This window comes from Pleurodeles waltl, chromosome 4_1 (genome assembly GCF_031143425.1).
Source record: "Pleurodeles waltl isolate 20211129_DDA chromosome 4_1, aPleWal1.hap1.20221129, whole genome shotgun sequence".
In the NCBI taxonomy this organism is placed as follows: domain Eukaryota; kingdom Metazoa; phylum Chordata; class Amphibia; order Caudata; family Salamandridae; genus Pleurodeles; species Pleurodeles waltl.
In genome coordinates this window covers 46,064,643-46,082,465 of record NC_090442.1, presented here as the reverse complement: position 1 = coordinate 46,082,465, position 17,823 = coordinate 46,064,643, and the positions used below count along the sequence as shown (strand labels likewise).

General features: G+C 42.0%; 1 protein-coding gene across 1 annotated transcript in view; it reads right to left on the bottom strand.

Moving 5' to 3' along the window:
• Positions 1-13,535: 13,535 nt before the first annotated feature.
• LOC138286969 (zinc finger protein 208-like) overlaps positions 13,536-17,823 on the bottom strand; it is a 183,059-nt gene continuing 178,771 nt past the window's right edge. Inside the window, exon 9 of the mRNA XM_069227338.1 lies at positions 13,536-17,096. Within this exon, the coding sequence (XP_069083439.1) occupies positions 14,617-17,096 (2,480 nt within the window). The 3' untranslated portion in view covers positions 13,536-14,616. The remainder of the gene's footprint in view (positions 17,097-17,823) is intronic.

Below are 17,823 nucleotides of genomic sequence, written 5' to 3'. Positions count from 1 at the left end.
GTCTCTTGCCATGAAGTCGGGAACCACCTGGATGGAGTGTGTCTCATGGAGGAAGGAGAAAGGCCACAGGTAAGTGGAAGAGTGAGGGTTTACCATATTGTTCCTTTTAAGGAATGGGGTTTAGTGAGGGATTAATATCAACTTCCTAACTTCAAGCCACTGTCCCCATCACTGAGAGCTCGTAAAGATATATGCGTGACGTTTCTCACCACCTTAATGTTACCATTCCACACAGAAAAAAGGAAGAAGGAAAACAATAAAGAACCCCGTGGACATAACTAGGTCAGTAAAAAACAAAACAAATTCCTCTCTCCTTCTTTAACAAAGGGAAGGAAAATAATTTGGTATAAAAGGAAAGCCCATCAAGTTTGCTCATGCAGTTGCTTAAACATGCAAGGCTACTTATGAAAAAGGACATTTGCTCCTCCATCCCTTCATGTTCCCCCACCTGCTTCCTATGTCTCCCTAGGAGACAAGCCCATACCTGGGAAAGCAATACTCCTCAATGAGCATGGCCAGGCGTTGTGTTTTGCCAGTGACCTCCTGGGCTTCTCCACATCCCCGTCTCCTGATGTGGATGTCTTTCTTCTGAGCAACATTCTCTGACCTTCAACCTCTCTGTGGGCGTGGAGCTCTACTCTTCCGTTGGTGCATCCAGCTTCGCTTGGCATTCCTACGTTCTCCATCTCCGACCTTTTGGTGAATCCGGCCTCTTCCTCTGTGTCAGGGCCGTGACTTGCCTCCAGTTAAATTTTAAAGGGACTGCATCCTATATCCTTGGTGTCTGCCTCCTCCAACTTCAAATCAGGAAATTAAATGAAGGGACTTCCAGATGTCCCTCGAGATGTTGCTTGACCTTGGGTTTACTGCTGGAATCAAAGAACAGGAGGATGAATGTTGAGGCGACATCATCCATAACATGCCAGTGTAATTTGTCAACGATATCATTCAGTATATTGTCTGTATCCCTGCCATCCTGACACTGGTTTAACTGTAAGTTTAGATCACATCACGGTATACATAGTTAGTTGAGATTTGATTTGGGAACTGCCAACAGTGTTTTTGGAATGTGCTGCACACACGTTATTGATTAGTAAGGATGCCCTGTATTGCAAGGCATTGTACACGGTTTAATGCTGCTGTAGGTGCTACATTTGCTTTTGTAGGCACAGTGGGAAACAAGCATATATTACTACTGCTTGAGGTGTGTAGGCGCAAATGCCTTCCGGTCCTTTCGTATGGGGTCTCAATTTGGGGCTACTCGGGTAACACGGCTCCCCAAATAGAGAAAAATCCTTTCTGTAGAAGGTTACTTGGAGTCTGCCCAAATACATCTGGGTATTGTCTGTATGAGGAATTGGGCTTGGAGTTTGTGGGTGACAGTACCAAGAATGCGCCCCTCCTTTTATGGATCTCTGTGTGGACCAATGATTGTGCACCCCTGAATAGGGAGGTGATCCGTGATTGCCTGGCTTGTGACCAATGCCTGGTTATCCCTTGGTTAGCTTATATCAAACAGGCTGCCATGCTTCGTGGTCGTCCGGAGATCTTTGATGCCCCCACATTGTTTGAAAATGCACTGATAAGCGTTGGGTGAAGGAGAATAAGGAGAATTTTTTTAAAATTATGAGAACAATGTGGAGGTGGAGGAATTAATAAAACAGTCTGTGACTGATTTTCTAATGCTGAAGTTGCAGGTGGGCCTGAGGCATACCTTTTGGTGGTTCACAATGTTTGGAAAAGGGCGCTTATTACTCGCTTTCGTCTAGGCTCAATTATAAGTAATCTGTGCTTCCCTCTCGGTCAGTATGATCCAAAATCTATACAATTCTGCCCGTATCATGGGGCTTCTCTACAGACACTACTTCATTTTACTCCTTTTAGACGGAGATTTTTATTGCCATTACTGAAGAGTAAGGGGTTTGTGCAATGTCGCTAGCTTATCTTTGGCTACGTATGGCTCCTGATGCTGTGGTGTGTGGGGGTGTTGGTTCTTTTTTAAAAGGGGTTATATGCTGGCGGAATAGTGTCAATTTTTGAATCCGCTTATTATTATCCTATGCTAAGAGTGTAGATGATTTTGAATCTTTAAATTTTAACAAAATGTTTGTAAATTATGTTTTAACTGATTCATTTATGTGTTTCATGGTTGTCTTTGATATAACTGATTAAAGAAAGATGATGATTAGTAAGGGTTACAATTTTAGTTAAAGTGAAAAATCACAGTCATACTGATTTATTCATTTATTTTTTGTCTTTTGTGTTATGTATATCACATGATTTCACAGCTATGTTATTTACAGTATGTTTGGGTGGTGGTTTCATGTGACAGTTTTTAGGAGGCAGCATGATATACATAGAATATTAGCTGAAGTGGATGATTAATAATTAATGTTAGAGGTTACTGATGGTCACTTATGTGACTTTTTTACATCATAGTTACCCCTGATGAAGGGCTCTGCCCGAAAAGCATTGGTTTTACAACATCATGTTACATATGACAAGTTCCGACATGTTGGAGAAATACTCCTGGACTGGCATTTCTCATATATTTGAAAATTGGACTGAGGATGCCTCTGTATCAGCACTGCAAGTATTGAAGAAAGCAAAGGATTGATCAAACAGGGATAATATCGATGAAATTGGATGAATTCTTGTTGATTACAATTACATTTGTTCCGTTGGTGGTGCATCCTGGGTTCTTGCTCTTGGAATTGTCACACCTATTATAGGAATAGAACACGCACCGGAGTTGCACACTGAAATTGCACCTTTTGAACACACTGATGATTTTGGATTTACAGGGATGTGTCGTCTACATTTTGTTGACTAAATAAACCTTTTGTCAGGCCTAAATATTCCTTTTTAATGCATATAAGTCAACCAAAAGGTAGTCCCGAAAAAGCCCACAGGGTAGGGTGCAGTACATTTAAAAAGTAGATACATGTTTTTAAGTTTTAATGTCCTTGGGGTGAAAACCTCCTAAATGTGTTCCATCACTACTACAAGGTACACCTCTCCCATTGGATAACATTGGGTTATCTTACTACATTTAATATGTGCTAATGTTGGGTTCAGTACAGGCACGGAGATCAAGTTTAGACTCAAAAGAATTGTAATTTAAAATCTTCTTTGATGGGAAATTCAGATTTTAAGTCTCAATTCTGAAAATGGCACATTAAGAAAGTTGGCATTTTCTTGTCCTGACGATTTGGTGCCTGCACTCTGTGTCCTGGGTCAAATGATTGTGAGTAGGTGGTAATTGGCTTTTGTGTGTTCTTCCCAGACAGCGATACAAAGGGGGGAGGCTAGGTGTTGGCAGGATGGGCCATCCTGCCAGAATGGGAAGGCTAAGCTGGTTCCTGCCCCACTTATATTTTAATTGACTGCTCGCAGCAAACTCACAAAGGAAGCAGACAACACCATACTTTTGGAGCTGGGGAAGGGAGAAAATGTCCAGAACCAGAGGTGGGGGTGCCACAGGAAACTCTCCCAATTGAAAAGGAAGGCACCAGGTATAAATATTATATATTAAACCCTAGAGAGAGAGGGGGAGGTTAATAGGCCACCATACGTCCTCCCAAGTCACAAAATCACTTATAAAGAGAGAAGTTTTCCCTTATGGAAGAGGATGCCTCACACACTTAATTGTGTCATGCTTCATCATCAGTGACAGGTGGTCCTCAAGGTATTCTTAGTGCATTTGGATCCCCTCTTCTGTCCAGTAGCTTTTATCTAAGAACTACCTCTTGTGTAGCTTCAACAAGAGGTTGAGTCTACCCTGGTGGCACTGCCTTACCAGTGTGGGGAGAGGAAGCCGATTGTGAAGTATGAAAGTGTGTGAGTTGTCCTCTTCTATAAGGAAAAACTTCCCTCTTGTTTGAAACTAGCACTCTGTAGTACTTGTACGTAGTTGAGCGCGAGAGCAAGCGGCTGGAATTTTGGTGTGAGGGGTTGCTAGGTGTTGGCGACGGTGGGCGAGAAGAACGACGATTGCTGGAGTGTATGGCAGCTTATGTCCTGATGCGCTCGGGGGTTTTATCGCTGTAAAACATTTAATGCAATAAAGTTGTCGGAACTAACCGACGCTCCTCGTTTACTTCATGTTGGCGACGAGTAGGCTTTTCCTTCGAGCGGTGTGAGCCCATGTATACGCGGCGAATCGGGTGACAGACAAGACGCTTCCAGGGCCAATGTCATCGAAAGCCAGGATCTAGGTGTACACCTCATCCTGCAGAGTTTACAACAAGCTTTACATGTCAGGGCATACCGCTCTAAGCATTACGCTCCACTCGCTATGAAAACAAACTGGAGGCATTTTGGAGGAGTGGTTTAGATTACACAGTGTTACTCCCATCGGCTGTGGAAAAGAACCTGATTCTTCAAGTTTTCCTCAGGTGGCAGCCAGTATGGAGTACAATCGAACTGAGGAGCTATCGAACCAGGGAAAAAAGGACAGTCTGGACTATATATTATAAGTGAACATATTTTTATTCTAAAAAAAAATATAAAACAAAAGGAACAGGAAAAAAAGATTTTTGGAAGTAGCAGATGCTATTGACAGACAATATACTTCATTGTAGTGAACCATGCAATCCGTTGTGCCACCACCGCCATTTCTAGAGAGCCCCGGTGAACCACATAAAGTTTGGAGGCAATGGTATGATGCCTTAGAGACGTATTTAGGAGCAATAGGAGCCGCATGGTTTAGATTGGAACGCAAGAAATGCCTTCTTCTGCATTCCATTGGATTCAAAGGAAGGGCAATTTTCAAGCATCTATCAGATTTACAAATGGATGAACGCGAAATGGATGAGTACGAAATAGCAGTGAAGAAAATGAGCAACAGGTTTGATGCGCCTCCCAGTTTGGTGGTGGCCAGACACAAGTTTTTAAAAACAGAACAACGTTCTGGTGAAGATGTGGACAGTTATATTTCTGCGTTGCGTCTTTTGGCTGAGGAATGTCAGTTTGGAGAGCTGGGTGATCAACTGATCAGAGACCAATTTACCTGTCAAGGAACAGATAGATCTATCAGACCGAAATAGCTTTTGTTAGACAATCCCACATTGGTGGAAACGATAAGAAGTGCAAAGAGCATTGAATCTTCTATCAAATCTTCTAGAGAAATAGAAATGGCAACTGTTAGCAGAGTTAGTGCTGTCAGGAACAAAGAGGACAAAAGTGGAATGGACAAGCCAAGTGGACCAAAGAACAATAAGTTCTCCAATTCAAATGTTTTTTTCAAACAAAGAAGCGTTTGTTTTAGATGTGGAAATGTGCTTCATCAAAAAGGGGTTAAGAGTTGCCCTGCTTTGAATATTCAATGTAGGAACTGTGGCAAAGTTGGCCATTTTGCTAAAGTGTGTCAAGGTGGGAAACGAGAGTCAGTGATGACGGTGATGGAAGAGAATGATGAAGTACTTGAACACCTCATGTGAGAGGTTCAGGACATGGTATTGGTAGCTGATGGTGGAGTAGTTAAGTCCGGTGATCCTGATAATTGTGTGGACCCTTATGTGTGTATAAAAGTAGGAGATAAATCTTTGCACCTACTGGTTGACTCAGGGGCCAGGATCACCATGATAACCCAAGACTTGTTTGAGCAGAATTGGAAAGAGCGAACCCTCGAGCCACCTGACAGAGCTCCGATACCTTATGAAGGAAGGAAGATTGAGCTTCAAGGTTTTTTTGAGGACATCCTAGAGTTCAGGGGGAGATGTATACATGGGAAGATTTATGTGGCAGCAAGAGGGTTGAACATTTTAGGTTGGTTCCATTAGGGCCTGTTTGGAATGATTCTACGACCTGGTACGTCTGATCAAGTAGTAGTGATTAGAGAGTCGGAGGAGAATGAAGATCTTCTCAATTAATTCCCTAAAGTCTTTTCAGGAGAATTGGGGAAGCTAAAAGGCTTTAAGCATAAAATTAAAGTGAAAATGAATGCCAAAACTTTGTGTTTAACGCCAGTTAAACACAAAGTTAGGAGTGTACCTTTTAGTGTGAGGGAAGATTTGGAAAGGGAATTAGAAGGTTTACAGAACAGAGTGATCGTAGAGCCCATTGAATCTTCTCTATGGATTTCGCCATTTGTGGTAGCAAGTAAAAAAAATGGGGAATTGAGAATTGGTGTGGACTTCAGAGCTCTTAACAGAGAGATATGGGTGGACTCACATCCCCTACCTAATATTAGTGAAATGTTGTCTACCATTAAAGGTGCAAAGATGTTTACAAAGTTAGATTTGGCTAGTGCATACCATCAGGTGGAATTGGATCAGGAATCCAGGTACTTGACAGTATTTGTGTTGCCTTTTGGAGTATTCCAATTTTGCTGTATGCCGTTTGGGTTGGCATCTGCAGCCTCGGTGTTTCAAAGGATTATGAGTACTCTTCTAAAGGATATTTCCAATGTAGTGGTTTTTCAGGACGATGTACTGAGTCACGCGCCTGATCAGCAGGTACATAACAAGATTCTTAGACAATTGTTACAGAAATTCATGGCTCATGGCATAGTTCTTAGAAGAGAAAAGTGCCAGTTTATGAGGTCGTCTGTTGAATATTTGGGTTAGGTGATTTGTCAGGAGGGTGTTAGTCGGAAACCTGGTTTGATTGATGCCATCAAGGCAGCACCTCCACCCAGTGACAAAGCAGGTGTGAAAGCGTTTTTAGGCATGTGTGAGTTTTACTCTCGATTTATACCGGAGCATGCTAGTCGTGTCAAGAGTCTTATCAAATTTGTTGAAGGATAAGACCAGTTTTGTATGGGGCTCTGAGTGTGCAAAAGCGTTTGAAGATATCAAGATCCTGTTAACTCAAGCTAAAGTATTAAAACCTTAAGATCAGCATTTCCAATGCTGTCTCACAGTTGATGCTAGCAATGTAAGATTGGGTGCTGTGCTGACTCAAACAATAGAGGGTATGGAAAACACAATTGGTTTTGCATCCAGAGTATTAAGAGAACCAGAAACGCATTACTCTGTCATTGAAGAAGAGTTATTGGCCTGTGTTTGGGCTATTAAAAAAATCAGAAGCTATATTTGGGGCAGGTATTTTGTACTAAAAACGGTTCATAAACCTTTGGTTTCAATTCTAAATGGAACCAACAACAAAACAAAGTTGATGCAATATGATTTTGAAGTCATGCATATTCCTGGTGGGAGGAATGTCTGAGCAGACTATCTGTCAAGATTTCCAAGTCAGATTAGTCCTGCTGCTGATGAAATTGTGGATGATGAAAGTTGCTTGATTGCAACCGTTGAGGTTGAACATGTTTGTGTTTGCTCTGAGAAAGAGTGGAAGGAGAAATTGGCTGACGACAAAGATTTGTGTGAGGTGATGAGGTTTGTCATTGATGGCTGGCCGTATGAGAGAGATATGACTGTGGCTGTTCAACCCTTCTGGAAAATATCAGATGAGTTAACGATTGAGGATGGTATACTCCTGAGGAATGATAAACGTATTCCTGCAGAGGAATTGAAGTGTTCCATATCGACAGAGGCGCATGAAGGCCATTTGGGGGCCACTTTAACGAAAAGAAGAATACGTGACAGTTTTTGGTGGCCACGCATGGACAGTAAAATTGAGCAATTAGTAAGGAACTGTATTGTATGTTTTAATTCTGACGAAAGTCTAAAAACTGTGACACCACCTCTAATGCCTATTGAGCGTCCTGGAGGTCCGTGGCGAAAATTAGGGGTTGATATGGTGGGATCATTTAATTCTCTAAATTGCAGTCTACGGTATGCATATGTAGTTGTTGATTACTTTTCAAAGTGGCCATATGTCAAATTTGTACAGGAATCCAATGCTAAATCACTGGTGACATTTTTAAGAGAATTGTTTATGAATGAGGGGTTTCCAGAAGAAGTAATTTCTGATAATGGCGTTCAGTTCGTGTCTGAGGAGTTCAAAGCGTTTCTGAAGCAAGGTTCTGTTAAACATTTGAGGTGCTCACTTTATCAACGCCAAACAAATGGTTTAGTGGAGAGATTCAATCGTGTGTTGGGAGACTGTATCAGGTGGGCCTTGAAGAGTGGGTGTGAGATGCAGGTGTCAGTTCAGGCAATGCTGTGGTTTTACAGAACGACTCCTCATTCTACCACAGGTGTATCTCCATTTGAAGCTTTGAAAGGGAGAAAACCAAATACTCAAGTTAAACCTGGGTGGATGTCTACATTTTTCAAACAAATGCAGGTGAGAGATCGTTCTGATCTTATCAAGGCTAATGTGGAAAGTAAACAGAAAACACAAAAAAGATACTTTGACAGCAAGAAAGGGGCTAAAGAGTCTTTTATCGCAGAAGGTGACTAGGTAGTTATAAAACAGCCAACTTTTGTTAAGAAAGGAAACTCTAAATTTTCTGAACCGGTTAAGGTGGAACTGGTTTTGGGCAATGCAGTTAGGGTTAAGGGCAACAAATGGTGGAACAAGTCCAAAGTGATGAAACTGAGGCGGGAGTTTGATCCTCAGCTTATGTGTGAGCGGACTTTGGTGAAACAATCAGACCTGGATCAAAGTGGTAGAGATGGTCTTGGATTACGTAGGAGCAATAGAGTACGAAAACTACCTTGGAACCTGTGTCAATAATGAAAAATGTTATGTTGAGTTTTTTTATATCAGGGGTTTGGACAAGGGTGTTTTTTAATATTTTGGGATTGGAGGTTTATTGAGAAAAAATAAAAACCTCAATGTAGTACTTGTACGTAGTTGAGCGCGAGAGCGAGCGGCTGGAATGTTGGTGTGTGAGGGGTTGCTAGGTGTTGGCGACGGTGGGCGAGAAGAACGATGGTTGCTGGAGTGTATGGCAGCTTATGTCCTGACGCGCTCGGAGGTTTTATCGCTGTAAAACATTTAATGCAATAAAGTTGTCGGAACTAATCAACGCTCCTCGTTTACTTCACACTCCTGTCATTTCGCAACTCAGCATGTTCGCTTTTCACTGTTAAGTATATTGTGCTACAATACTTTTTGTGATAAGTGATTTTGTGAATTGGGAGGACGTATGGTGGAACATTCCCTTGTAGACCCAATTCGAGTAACAACCTAGTAAGTATATTATGCTACCATACTTTTTGTGATGAGTGATAAATATTATAGCGTCTGAGCCACCTCTTTAATACACTCCTGGACCTGTAGAGGCTCACAAGGACCGCCTGCTACAAGAAGGACTGCCCTGCTCTCCTGCTGCTCTGCTGCTGGAAGGACTGAACTGACCGAAGAAAGACTGGACCTACTAACTGAACCCAATATCACCAGAGTGACTCCAAGTACTAGTTGGCTGGCCTCTTGTTCTTAGCTACAGGGACACAACAAGCTCAAACAACCTTCAACCCTGTACCTGGACCCTGCCTGAAGTGAGTCCTGCCCCCGCAACCCCAAATTTTGCCTACAAGTCTTGGACCCTTGGAAGATGTGTTAATGGTGCTTTGCCAGCCTAATTGTAAAACCTGAGGCTTAGAAACATTTCCCTCAACTGACGACCAGGACCTACCTGCCATCCAATCTGCCTACGGTGCATCGCCAGTTGTCTTCACTTCGCACCAGCTTCTGATATGTTGTTCCTTGCACCAGCAAATGCTGTTCAGCGGGCCTTCGCGGAAAAGGTTTCCAGCCCTGTGAAATCCTACAGCTTGCAGCTTCATCCCACTGGAGATCTTCCACTTCCCCCCCCAAAAAAATGAATCCTTAGTCCACAGGATATCAAGGGGCTGTCTTTCCCACTGTCCACCGTGTTGCTGCAGTTGCAGTCCAGAGTCCTGTTCTTCTTTGGGGTCTGCAAGTGCCAACTTTTATCTCAAGTGCCACCCTTTGTGTGGGGGCAACAGCTATCCACTCCCCTGTACTTCCAGTGTTTGGCTGCTCTCTGTCTAGGCAGGCAAAACCTGGAAAAGGGCTTGTGTCATGTTCCTTAATGTAAACTGGAGGCAAAGTCCTAAGTGTAAGTTGGGGTGGGTACAGCTCCTCACAGTTATCCTGCCAGGATGGTCCACCCTGCCCACACCTGGTCACCTTTGTGTCACTGTCTGGGAGCAATACACAAAGAACTCCACGGGAGCCATCCAAAGTCATATTACCCAGGCTACTGGCAGAAAGGCACAATTGGCTTAGGGCAGAAAAATGCCAACTTTCTAAAAGTATTTCTGCAGAAACAAAGATCCCTCATGGACACGTAAGCACAATAGAATGTATATGGGAATCTAATCAAACCTATAATTTTGTGTCCAATAGACATACATGTGTCATTATTGTGCAAACATATCAGAGTATCATGTGGGAGCACCACAAAGAAAAGTCAAAACACATAGAAAAGCTAAGGCTTACAAATGAATACATGTACATCAAGGAAGCTCAGGTGTAAACCTGTGACTGGATAGGCCAGTTTATATAGGTCGGCATGAGCTGGAGAGAAAAGGCTGGCCAAGAGAATAAACAAATCAAATAGCTAAGCGTTCAAATTTGGAAGGCGTCTGAGAGCGTGGTTGCGAACAATGAGACGGACCGGCCTAAATAGGCTGAAATGGGGCAGGTGTGAGCACAGTGGCCATGTTCATGGAGGAAACCATCACGAGTATTAATGTGAACAGACACAGTAAGTGCAAGTTAGGGGAAGAATAATATACAGTACTCCAGGAGGGCAATAGCCATGGTCAAAAAAGTAAATGAAGGACAAGGGTGGGCTCAAGCCTCAGGGTTTGAACAAGGAGAAGAAAAGTAAACATGTAATCCGCGACGACCGGAAAAAATACGAACAACAAGCCAGAATTATATACTGAAACCAAGGATAAGAGGAATGCAGAAAAACAAGAAAACAAAGGACATAATAATAAAAACAAAAAGAACTAGGCAAAAAAAACAATGTAATCAACTGGTTTGGTATAACAGAAACAATAAGAAACAATGGATGAACCGTAAAAACGAAACAATAAATAATGAACTCTCATCATAACGAAAAAATATGTCAATTAGAAAAAAATCACAGGGCTGAACCAGCAACCCCAGTAATTACAATTGCCCTTAAAAAGCCTATTTACACAGGGGCAAAAGCCCACCACATAAATAATGATAAAGGGCTAAATAGTAGTAGAAAGGGGCAAGAACTCATTACTTAGTGAAGAGGACTGATTATATTTGCTGGTTCTCATTGTAAAGTACTTGACGGCATGAACTTGTTCAGTTGGTTAGACTAGGGATGTCCAGTCTTCCATACAATTAAGACCAGTGTGGAGGCTGTCGGTGCAGTAGAGGTGTTGGTAGAAGAATTGAAGAGTTTCCAGGCAGCCTCTAATTTAAAGATTACCCTGGATAAGTCAGAGGCACTCCTCCTATATCGTGAGCTGTGCCAAACACAGTCCTTAACCACATTCATTTCTATCTGAGGATCCAAAGATGTGTTAACCTACTAGGGAATCATATTAACGAGAACCATCTCACACATAGTGACCCTCAACTTTGCTAAACGGACTACAGCCCTGAAGCATAGGTTCCAAAAATGGCACAACCAGCACTGCTTGAGGCTGGGACACCTCGCAGGGATTAAAGGGAGGAACTTTTTTCCAGATCCTCTACTTGCTCCTGCCCATAACCCCATACCATCCAAATTGCTCAAGCAACTGCAAAAGCTGCTGAATTCCTTTGTGTGGCAGAGCAAACTGCTACGCATCACCAACAAACGTATATACTACTCAGTCCCCAAGCGGAATTAGCATTTCTTTATTTACTATCCTACTACCAAGCTCTCCAGCTTCGCTGCATAATGGAATGGGGGGAAAAAGGAAATGTTCAAACAATGGTTACTTTGCAGACCACATCACTACTACTACCCACCTCTGGCAAGTTCCATGGCTCTAGAAGGCACAAACCTGGGGTCTATGCTCCTCCCCTGTCATCAGAGCAACACTGGCTGTATGAGACAAGGTCACAGGCAAGTCACGGTTAACAACTTTTCCTCACTATTCATGCCTATGATCTATAGCTCTACGGGCCAGAGCTCAGCTGCCGTAGCAACATGGAGGTAAGTTAAATGCCTACTGATGGGCTCACTCTTCAAAAACCAACAGTTTCTCTCCTCTGAAGACTTGCAGAGAGCCTATGGACTACAGAACTCTGAGCCCTTTACAAATGCCCAGCAACAGCACTGGTTCTTCTATCCATCACTGAAGGCTGGTTGAAAGATGGGCCCCAAGACTGCTCGCTTATTTCTTGCTTTACAGATTTCTCATTGAGCCCTCCCTGGCCCCACCTCCAGGCTAACAACGCTGGGAGGCAGAACTGGGACACACGTGGCACATTAAGCATTAAGAACTCCTCTATGACAGAGTGTGTACCTTTGCAACAGATGTCTGTCTCCACAAACACAATACAAGCTCTTCACATACTGGTACAGGACTTCTGAGTAAATTAATAAATGGGATTCTAATAGATGCAGCTGCTGCTGTACAGGTTGTAGCATGACTAGAACTCTTCTCCATCTCCTATGGCACTGCCCTGAGCTGGGAGATTCTAGGACACAGTCCTAGATGACCAAGTCAGAGCTTTTGAAATACACATCCCCCCGGAACCCTCTTGTGGTCCTGTTGAGCCAGCAACATGAATGCAAGATCCCATTAATGTGCCCTCGCTCCAAGCAATTGGCAATGGCCCTGGGGGCTGCAACCCAGGGCCTCTTGACCAGCTGGAGCAAAACACACAACAGTGCTGGACGTATCGGTGTGGCATATAAAACTCTAGGACATCTCTCAGTGGACCAAAATCATTCCAGATATTAATAATGCTCTTAGCGCCTATGACACCAACTGGCACCCTTCATCTAGCTGCTCTCCCAAGAATTCCGGGAGCTGTCATGTCCCAGATACCTCCAGGCTATCCGCCTGATACCGGAGGAGCTCCCCAAGTTCCTACCAGCACAACTAACGTGATCTAGCCCGGTCAATCCTGTGACACCTTCACAGGGAGCTGGGGGCACTGGGGCAGTGTTGCAAAGTGCTTAATTTACCACATCATCTCACTAGAGCTTCAAGGTGAGGATGGGTGGAGGGAACGGGTAATTCACAGTTATTACAATTGCATTTAACCATGCTTTTACTTGTTTCACTGCAGCCGGGTGGTTGTAAACAACAGTATGTGTAAAATGCTGAATAAATACAGTTATCACTAGAATAGTGGAATAAGTAATTTTTCTACCAGCTACCAATCCACATTTAGCATGTGCCAATGTAGCCCAATGGTTGCCTATGGCAACAAGCGTTTCATTGTGAGGACATGTTCAATATTAATTTCTACATGCACTACTTTTAAATATCTGCACCCTGCCTTTAGGGGGCAGCGAGGTCTACAAAGGGGTGACTTACTATAATTTACAAGGAAGGTTTAGGCCTGTCAGAAGGGGTATTTTCAACAGGTGACTTGCAGTTTAAATACCATATGATCCAAATAAAAAAATTCTGGCATACTACTACCATATGCAAAATACATTTCAGACAATCTCACTTCATAAATAGGAAAATCACAGAAGAGCTCACAAAAAGTAAGCAAATAAGTCAATCACAATCTATTTTAGAATTTAAGTATTTTCCATGAAAATGATAAATTAATAGTACGAAGAATACACCAATGACAAAAATGCATTTTACCATTAAGTAATCAACTCAAACACCGGTAGGGAAGCAAGGAACTATTGCATCAAAAGTATTAGATACATTGCAAGTCTAAAAATGAATATATATGTGATTAAACAGTCAAAGATATACAGACTAAAATGATTCCATAGTTTGTTACACCAATAATTAACCTGCAGAAATGCAGTATCATCCTCCACCATATGTGTAACATGAATTGTTAGGCTAATGAAGTCACCTTTTGATATAAAACTCAGCAACTTAGACGATTCCTCTCAAGTTTGTTTGTTTCGTACTTTTGGTCAATTACTACTGAACATTCAGGTCATCAGATGTTAGGAGGAACAATATTAAATTTTTATAGCTTCTCACACTAGCTCTTTTTTAAAAAATGATTGTAATTTTCATTTAAAGGCACCAATATATTGACAAATGCAGCTCAGCATATGTCTGGTGGCAAATTGGCCTTGGCTTCCCAGCGACTATGTGCACCTGCTAATTCTGTACATCTGAAGTGAAAGCAATGGACAGGTATCTTATCATTAAACCAATAATTCTGAGTGGACCCCTGCCATGCATGCATGACAGGTAGCCATGTGGCTAGGAGTTGTCTTTCTTTAGTCATGTTCTAGGACTCTTGACTGTAATTTTTAGGTTAAATGCATGGACATTTTTCTTTATAACTTTATATCACTGAATTAAAACTAACAATGTTTCTTTAAGTCCACATTGTGGTAATTTACCAATATGTCATTGTTCTTCTGTGTAGATAATCGAGCAATCACTGACAACAGACACTTTTTAATTCTACAAACATTTGTGTTTTTCTTCATTCTTGCTAATTGGATCTTCCGTCACTTGCTTTTTCATCCGTTATTTGTATGCCCCACATAACTGTAACTTTATCATCTTCCCTAATTCGCTGATGGCTTTGTTGATTTGATAATCGACCAAAGACCTTCACACATTCAGTGCAATTAAATACCTTTTTCTCTATGTGTGATCACTGTTGTCTTTGGAGTTGTGATGACTGACTGAAGTTCTTTACACAATCAGTGTGTGTTTGTTGATGTCTTTGAAGGTTTGACAACTGACTGAAGCTCTTCACACATCCATTGCAATGGTACGGTTTTTCACCAGTGTGTGTTCGTTGATGTCTTTGGAGGTTTGGTAAGCAACTGAAGCTCTTCACACACTCATTGCAATGGTACGGTTTTTCCCCAGTGTGTGTTCGTTTATGTCTTTGGAGGTTTGTTAAGCAACTGAAGTTCTTCGCACAGTCATTGCAATGATATGGTTTTTCCCCAGTGTGCGTTCGGTGATGTATCTGGAGGTTTGATAAGCAACTGAAGCTCTTCAAACATTCATTGCAATGGTATGGTTTCTCCCCTCTGTGTGTTTGCTGATGTTTTCGCAGGACTGATAACCGACTGAAGCTCTTCACACAGACATTGCAATGGTATGGTTTCTCCCCAGTGTGTGTTCGCAGATGATCCTTTAATGTTGAAGATTCACTGAAACTACTTCCACATTCATTGCAATGGTATGGCTTCTCCCCTGTGTGTGTTCGATGATGTACTTGGAGCTGTGATAACCAACTAAAGCTTTTTCCACACTCACTGCACTGGTATGTTTTTTCCCCAGTGTGTGTTTGCAGATGTTTTTGAAGGTGTGATAATTGACTGAAGCTCTTTGCACATTCATTACAATTGTATGGTTTTTCACCAGTGTGTGTTCGCTGATGTCTTTGGAGGTTTGGTAAGCAACTGAAGCTCTTCACACACACATTGCAATGGTATGGTTTTTCCCCAGTGTGTGTTCGTTGATGTATCTGGAGGTTTGATAAACAACTGAAGCTCTTCACACATTCATTGCAATGGTATGGTTTTTCCCCTTTGTGTGTTTGCTGATGTTTTCGCAGGACTGATAACCGACTGAAGCTCTTCCCACATTCACTGCAATGGTATGGTTTCTCCCCAGAGTGTGTTCGCTGATGATTTCTTAATGTTGAAGATTCACTGAAACTACTTCCACATTCATTGCAATGGTATGGCTTTTCCCCTGTGTGTGTTCGCTGATGTACTTGGAGGTATGATAACCAACTAAAGCTCTTTCCACACTCACTGCAATGGTATGGCTTTTCCCCAGTGTGTGTTCGCTGATGTCTTTGGAGGTTTGATAACCGACGAAAGCTCTTTGTACATTCATTGCAATGGTATGGCTTTTCCCCAGTGTGTGTTCGCTGATGTACTTGGAGGTGTGATAACCGACTAAAGCTCTTTCCACACTCACTGCAATGGTATGGTTTTTCCCCAGTGTGTGTCCGATGATGTTCTTGGAGTTTTGATAAACAACTGAAGCTCTTCACACATTCACTGCAATGGTATGGTTTCTCCCCTATGTGTGTTCGCTGATGATACCTTAATGTTGAAGATTCACTAAAATTACTTCCACATTCATTGCAATGGTATGGCTTTTCCCCTGTGTGTGTTCGCTGATGGCTTTGGAGGTATGATAACAGACTAAAGCTCTTTCTACACTCACTGCAATGGTATGGTTTTTCTCCAGTGTGTGTTCGCTGATGTAATTTGAGGTTTGATAACCAACTAAAGCTCTTTCCACATTCACTGCAATGGTATGGCTTTTCCCCTGTGTGTGTTCGCTGATGTCTTTGGAGATGTGATAATTGACTGAAGCCCTTCATACATTCATTGCAATGGTATGGTTTTTCCCCTGTGTGTGTTTGCTGATGTATTTGGAGGTGCGATAACCTCCTGAAGCACCTCATACATTCATTGCAAAGGTATGGTTTTTCCTCTGTATGTGTTCGTTGATGTAACTGGAGGTTTGATAACCAACGAAAGCTCTTCACACATTCACTGCAATGGTATGGTTTTTCCCCTGTGTGTGTTCGCTGATGGCTTTGGAGACGTGATAACTGACCGAAGCTCTTCTTACATTCATGGCAACAGTATGGTTTTTCCCTTGTGTGTGTTCGCTGATGGTATTTGTTTTGCAATGAGAAACTAAAGCTCTTACTGCATGTGTATGAGTCTTCTTTCTTGGTTAGGGTCTCTGGGTCTAGTATATATTTGTCTACTTCCAATGACTGTGTTTCCTGATGAGCCAACACACCTGATAAAGCACTTGTTTTATTCTCACATTCCCCTGGGTGTGTTCGCGGATGATTCCTTAATGTTGAAGAGTCACTAAAACTACTTCCACAATCATTGCACTGGTATGGTTTTTCCCCAGTGTGTGTTTGCTGATGTTTTTGGAGGTTTGATAACTGATGCTCAATGCGTATGTCTGATACTTCTTTCTTGGTTAGTGTCTCTGCGACAGGTACGTACTTGTCTACATCCCATGACTGAGTTTCCTGAAGGGCTATCATTATGGATAAATCACTTGCGTTAATTGTCACATTCTCTGTATGCATGTATATTGGCTGCTTGCTTTCAAATTTAACAATAAAATACAAGACTCACTAAATACATGACACATTCATAATATGATTAAAGATTCTTTGCATGCTTGTGGGTAAAGACTTGGCTTCCTTTTTGTCTGCGAAAATTAGGATAGTACTCTGTGTTTTAGACAGCAGAAATTCTCTCCCTCCTCCCTTTAGTTGTCTGGCTTCACTCCAATGTACTTTTCTCTTGTTTCTGTGGTTTAGCCAGGAAGAGTTTACAATACACCTACAGCACTGAATGATGGTGTTGTATCATTTTAGAAAGCAGAGCACCGATCTAGCCATATAATACCGACTTCATGATCAAAGCTGGTTTTGAACACATTTTTACACTAGGCGTGACTTGTCAGTGTTGTTGCCTTAATTTTCTAGAGGTCACTTCTTCGCCATCTTGTATGGCGATGCACAGCTCAGACTCTTACAGTCACTGAATTGCTCTTGACTTCTTCCTGAATCTGTCAGTTTATGTTCAAGTTCCTCTGTCTCAGAATGCACTGATGTTTACGTGAACATTGGAGCTCATTATTTCTGGCCTTTTTTTTGCAGATTTACATCATTATTGTAATTCTTCATAATCATTTTGTGCATTCAAGGCTTCTTTCCTGTTGGATGTAAAGAGATTTAAAATCACTTAATGGAGATTTAACAGAATATGAAATCACAATATTTAAATAGTTGTAAAATGAGTTTCTTCTTTACCATCTTTGCAAGTTACCAAGGGATATTTTGCCATACACA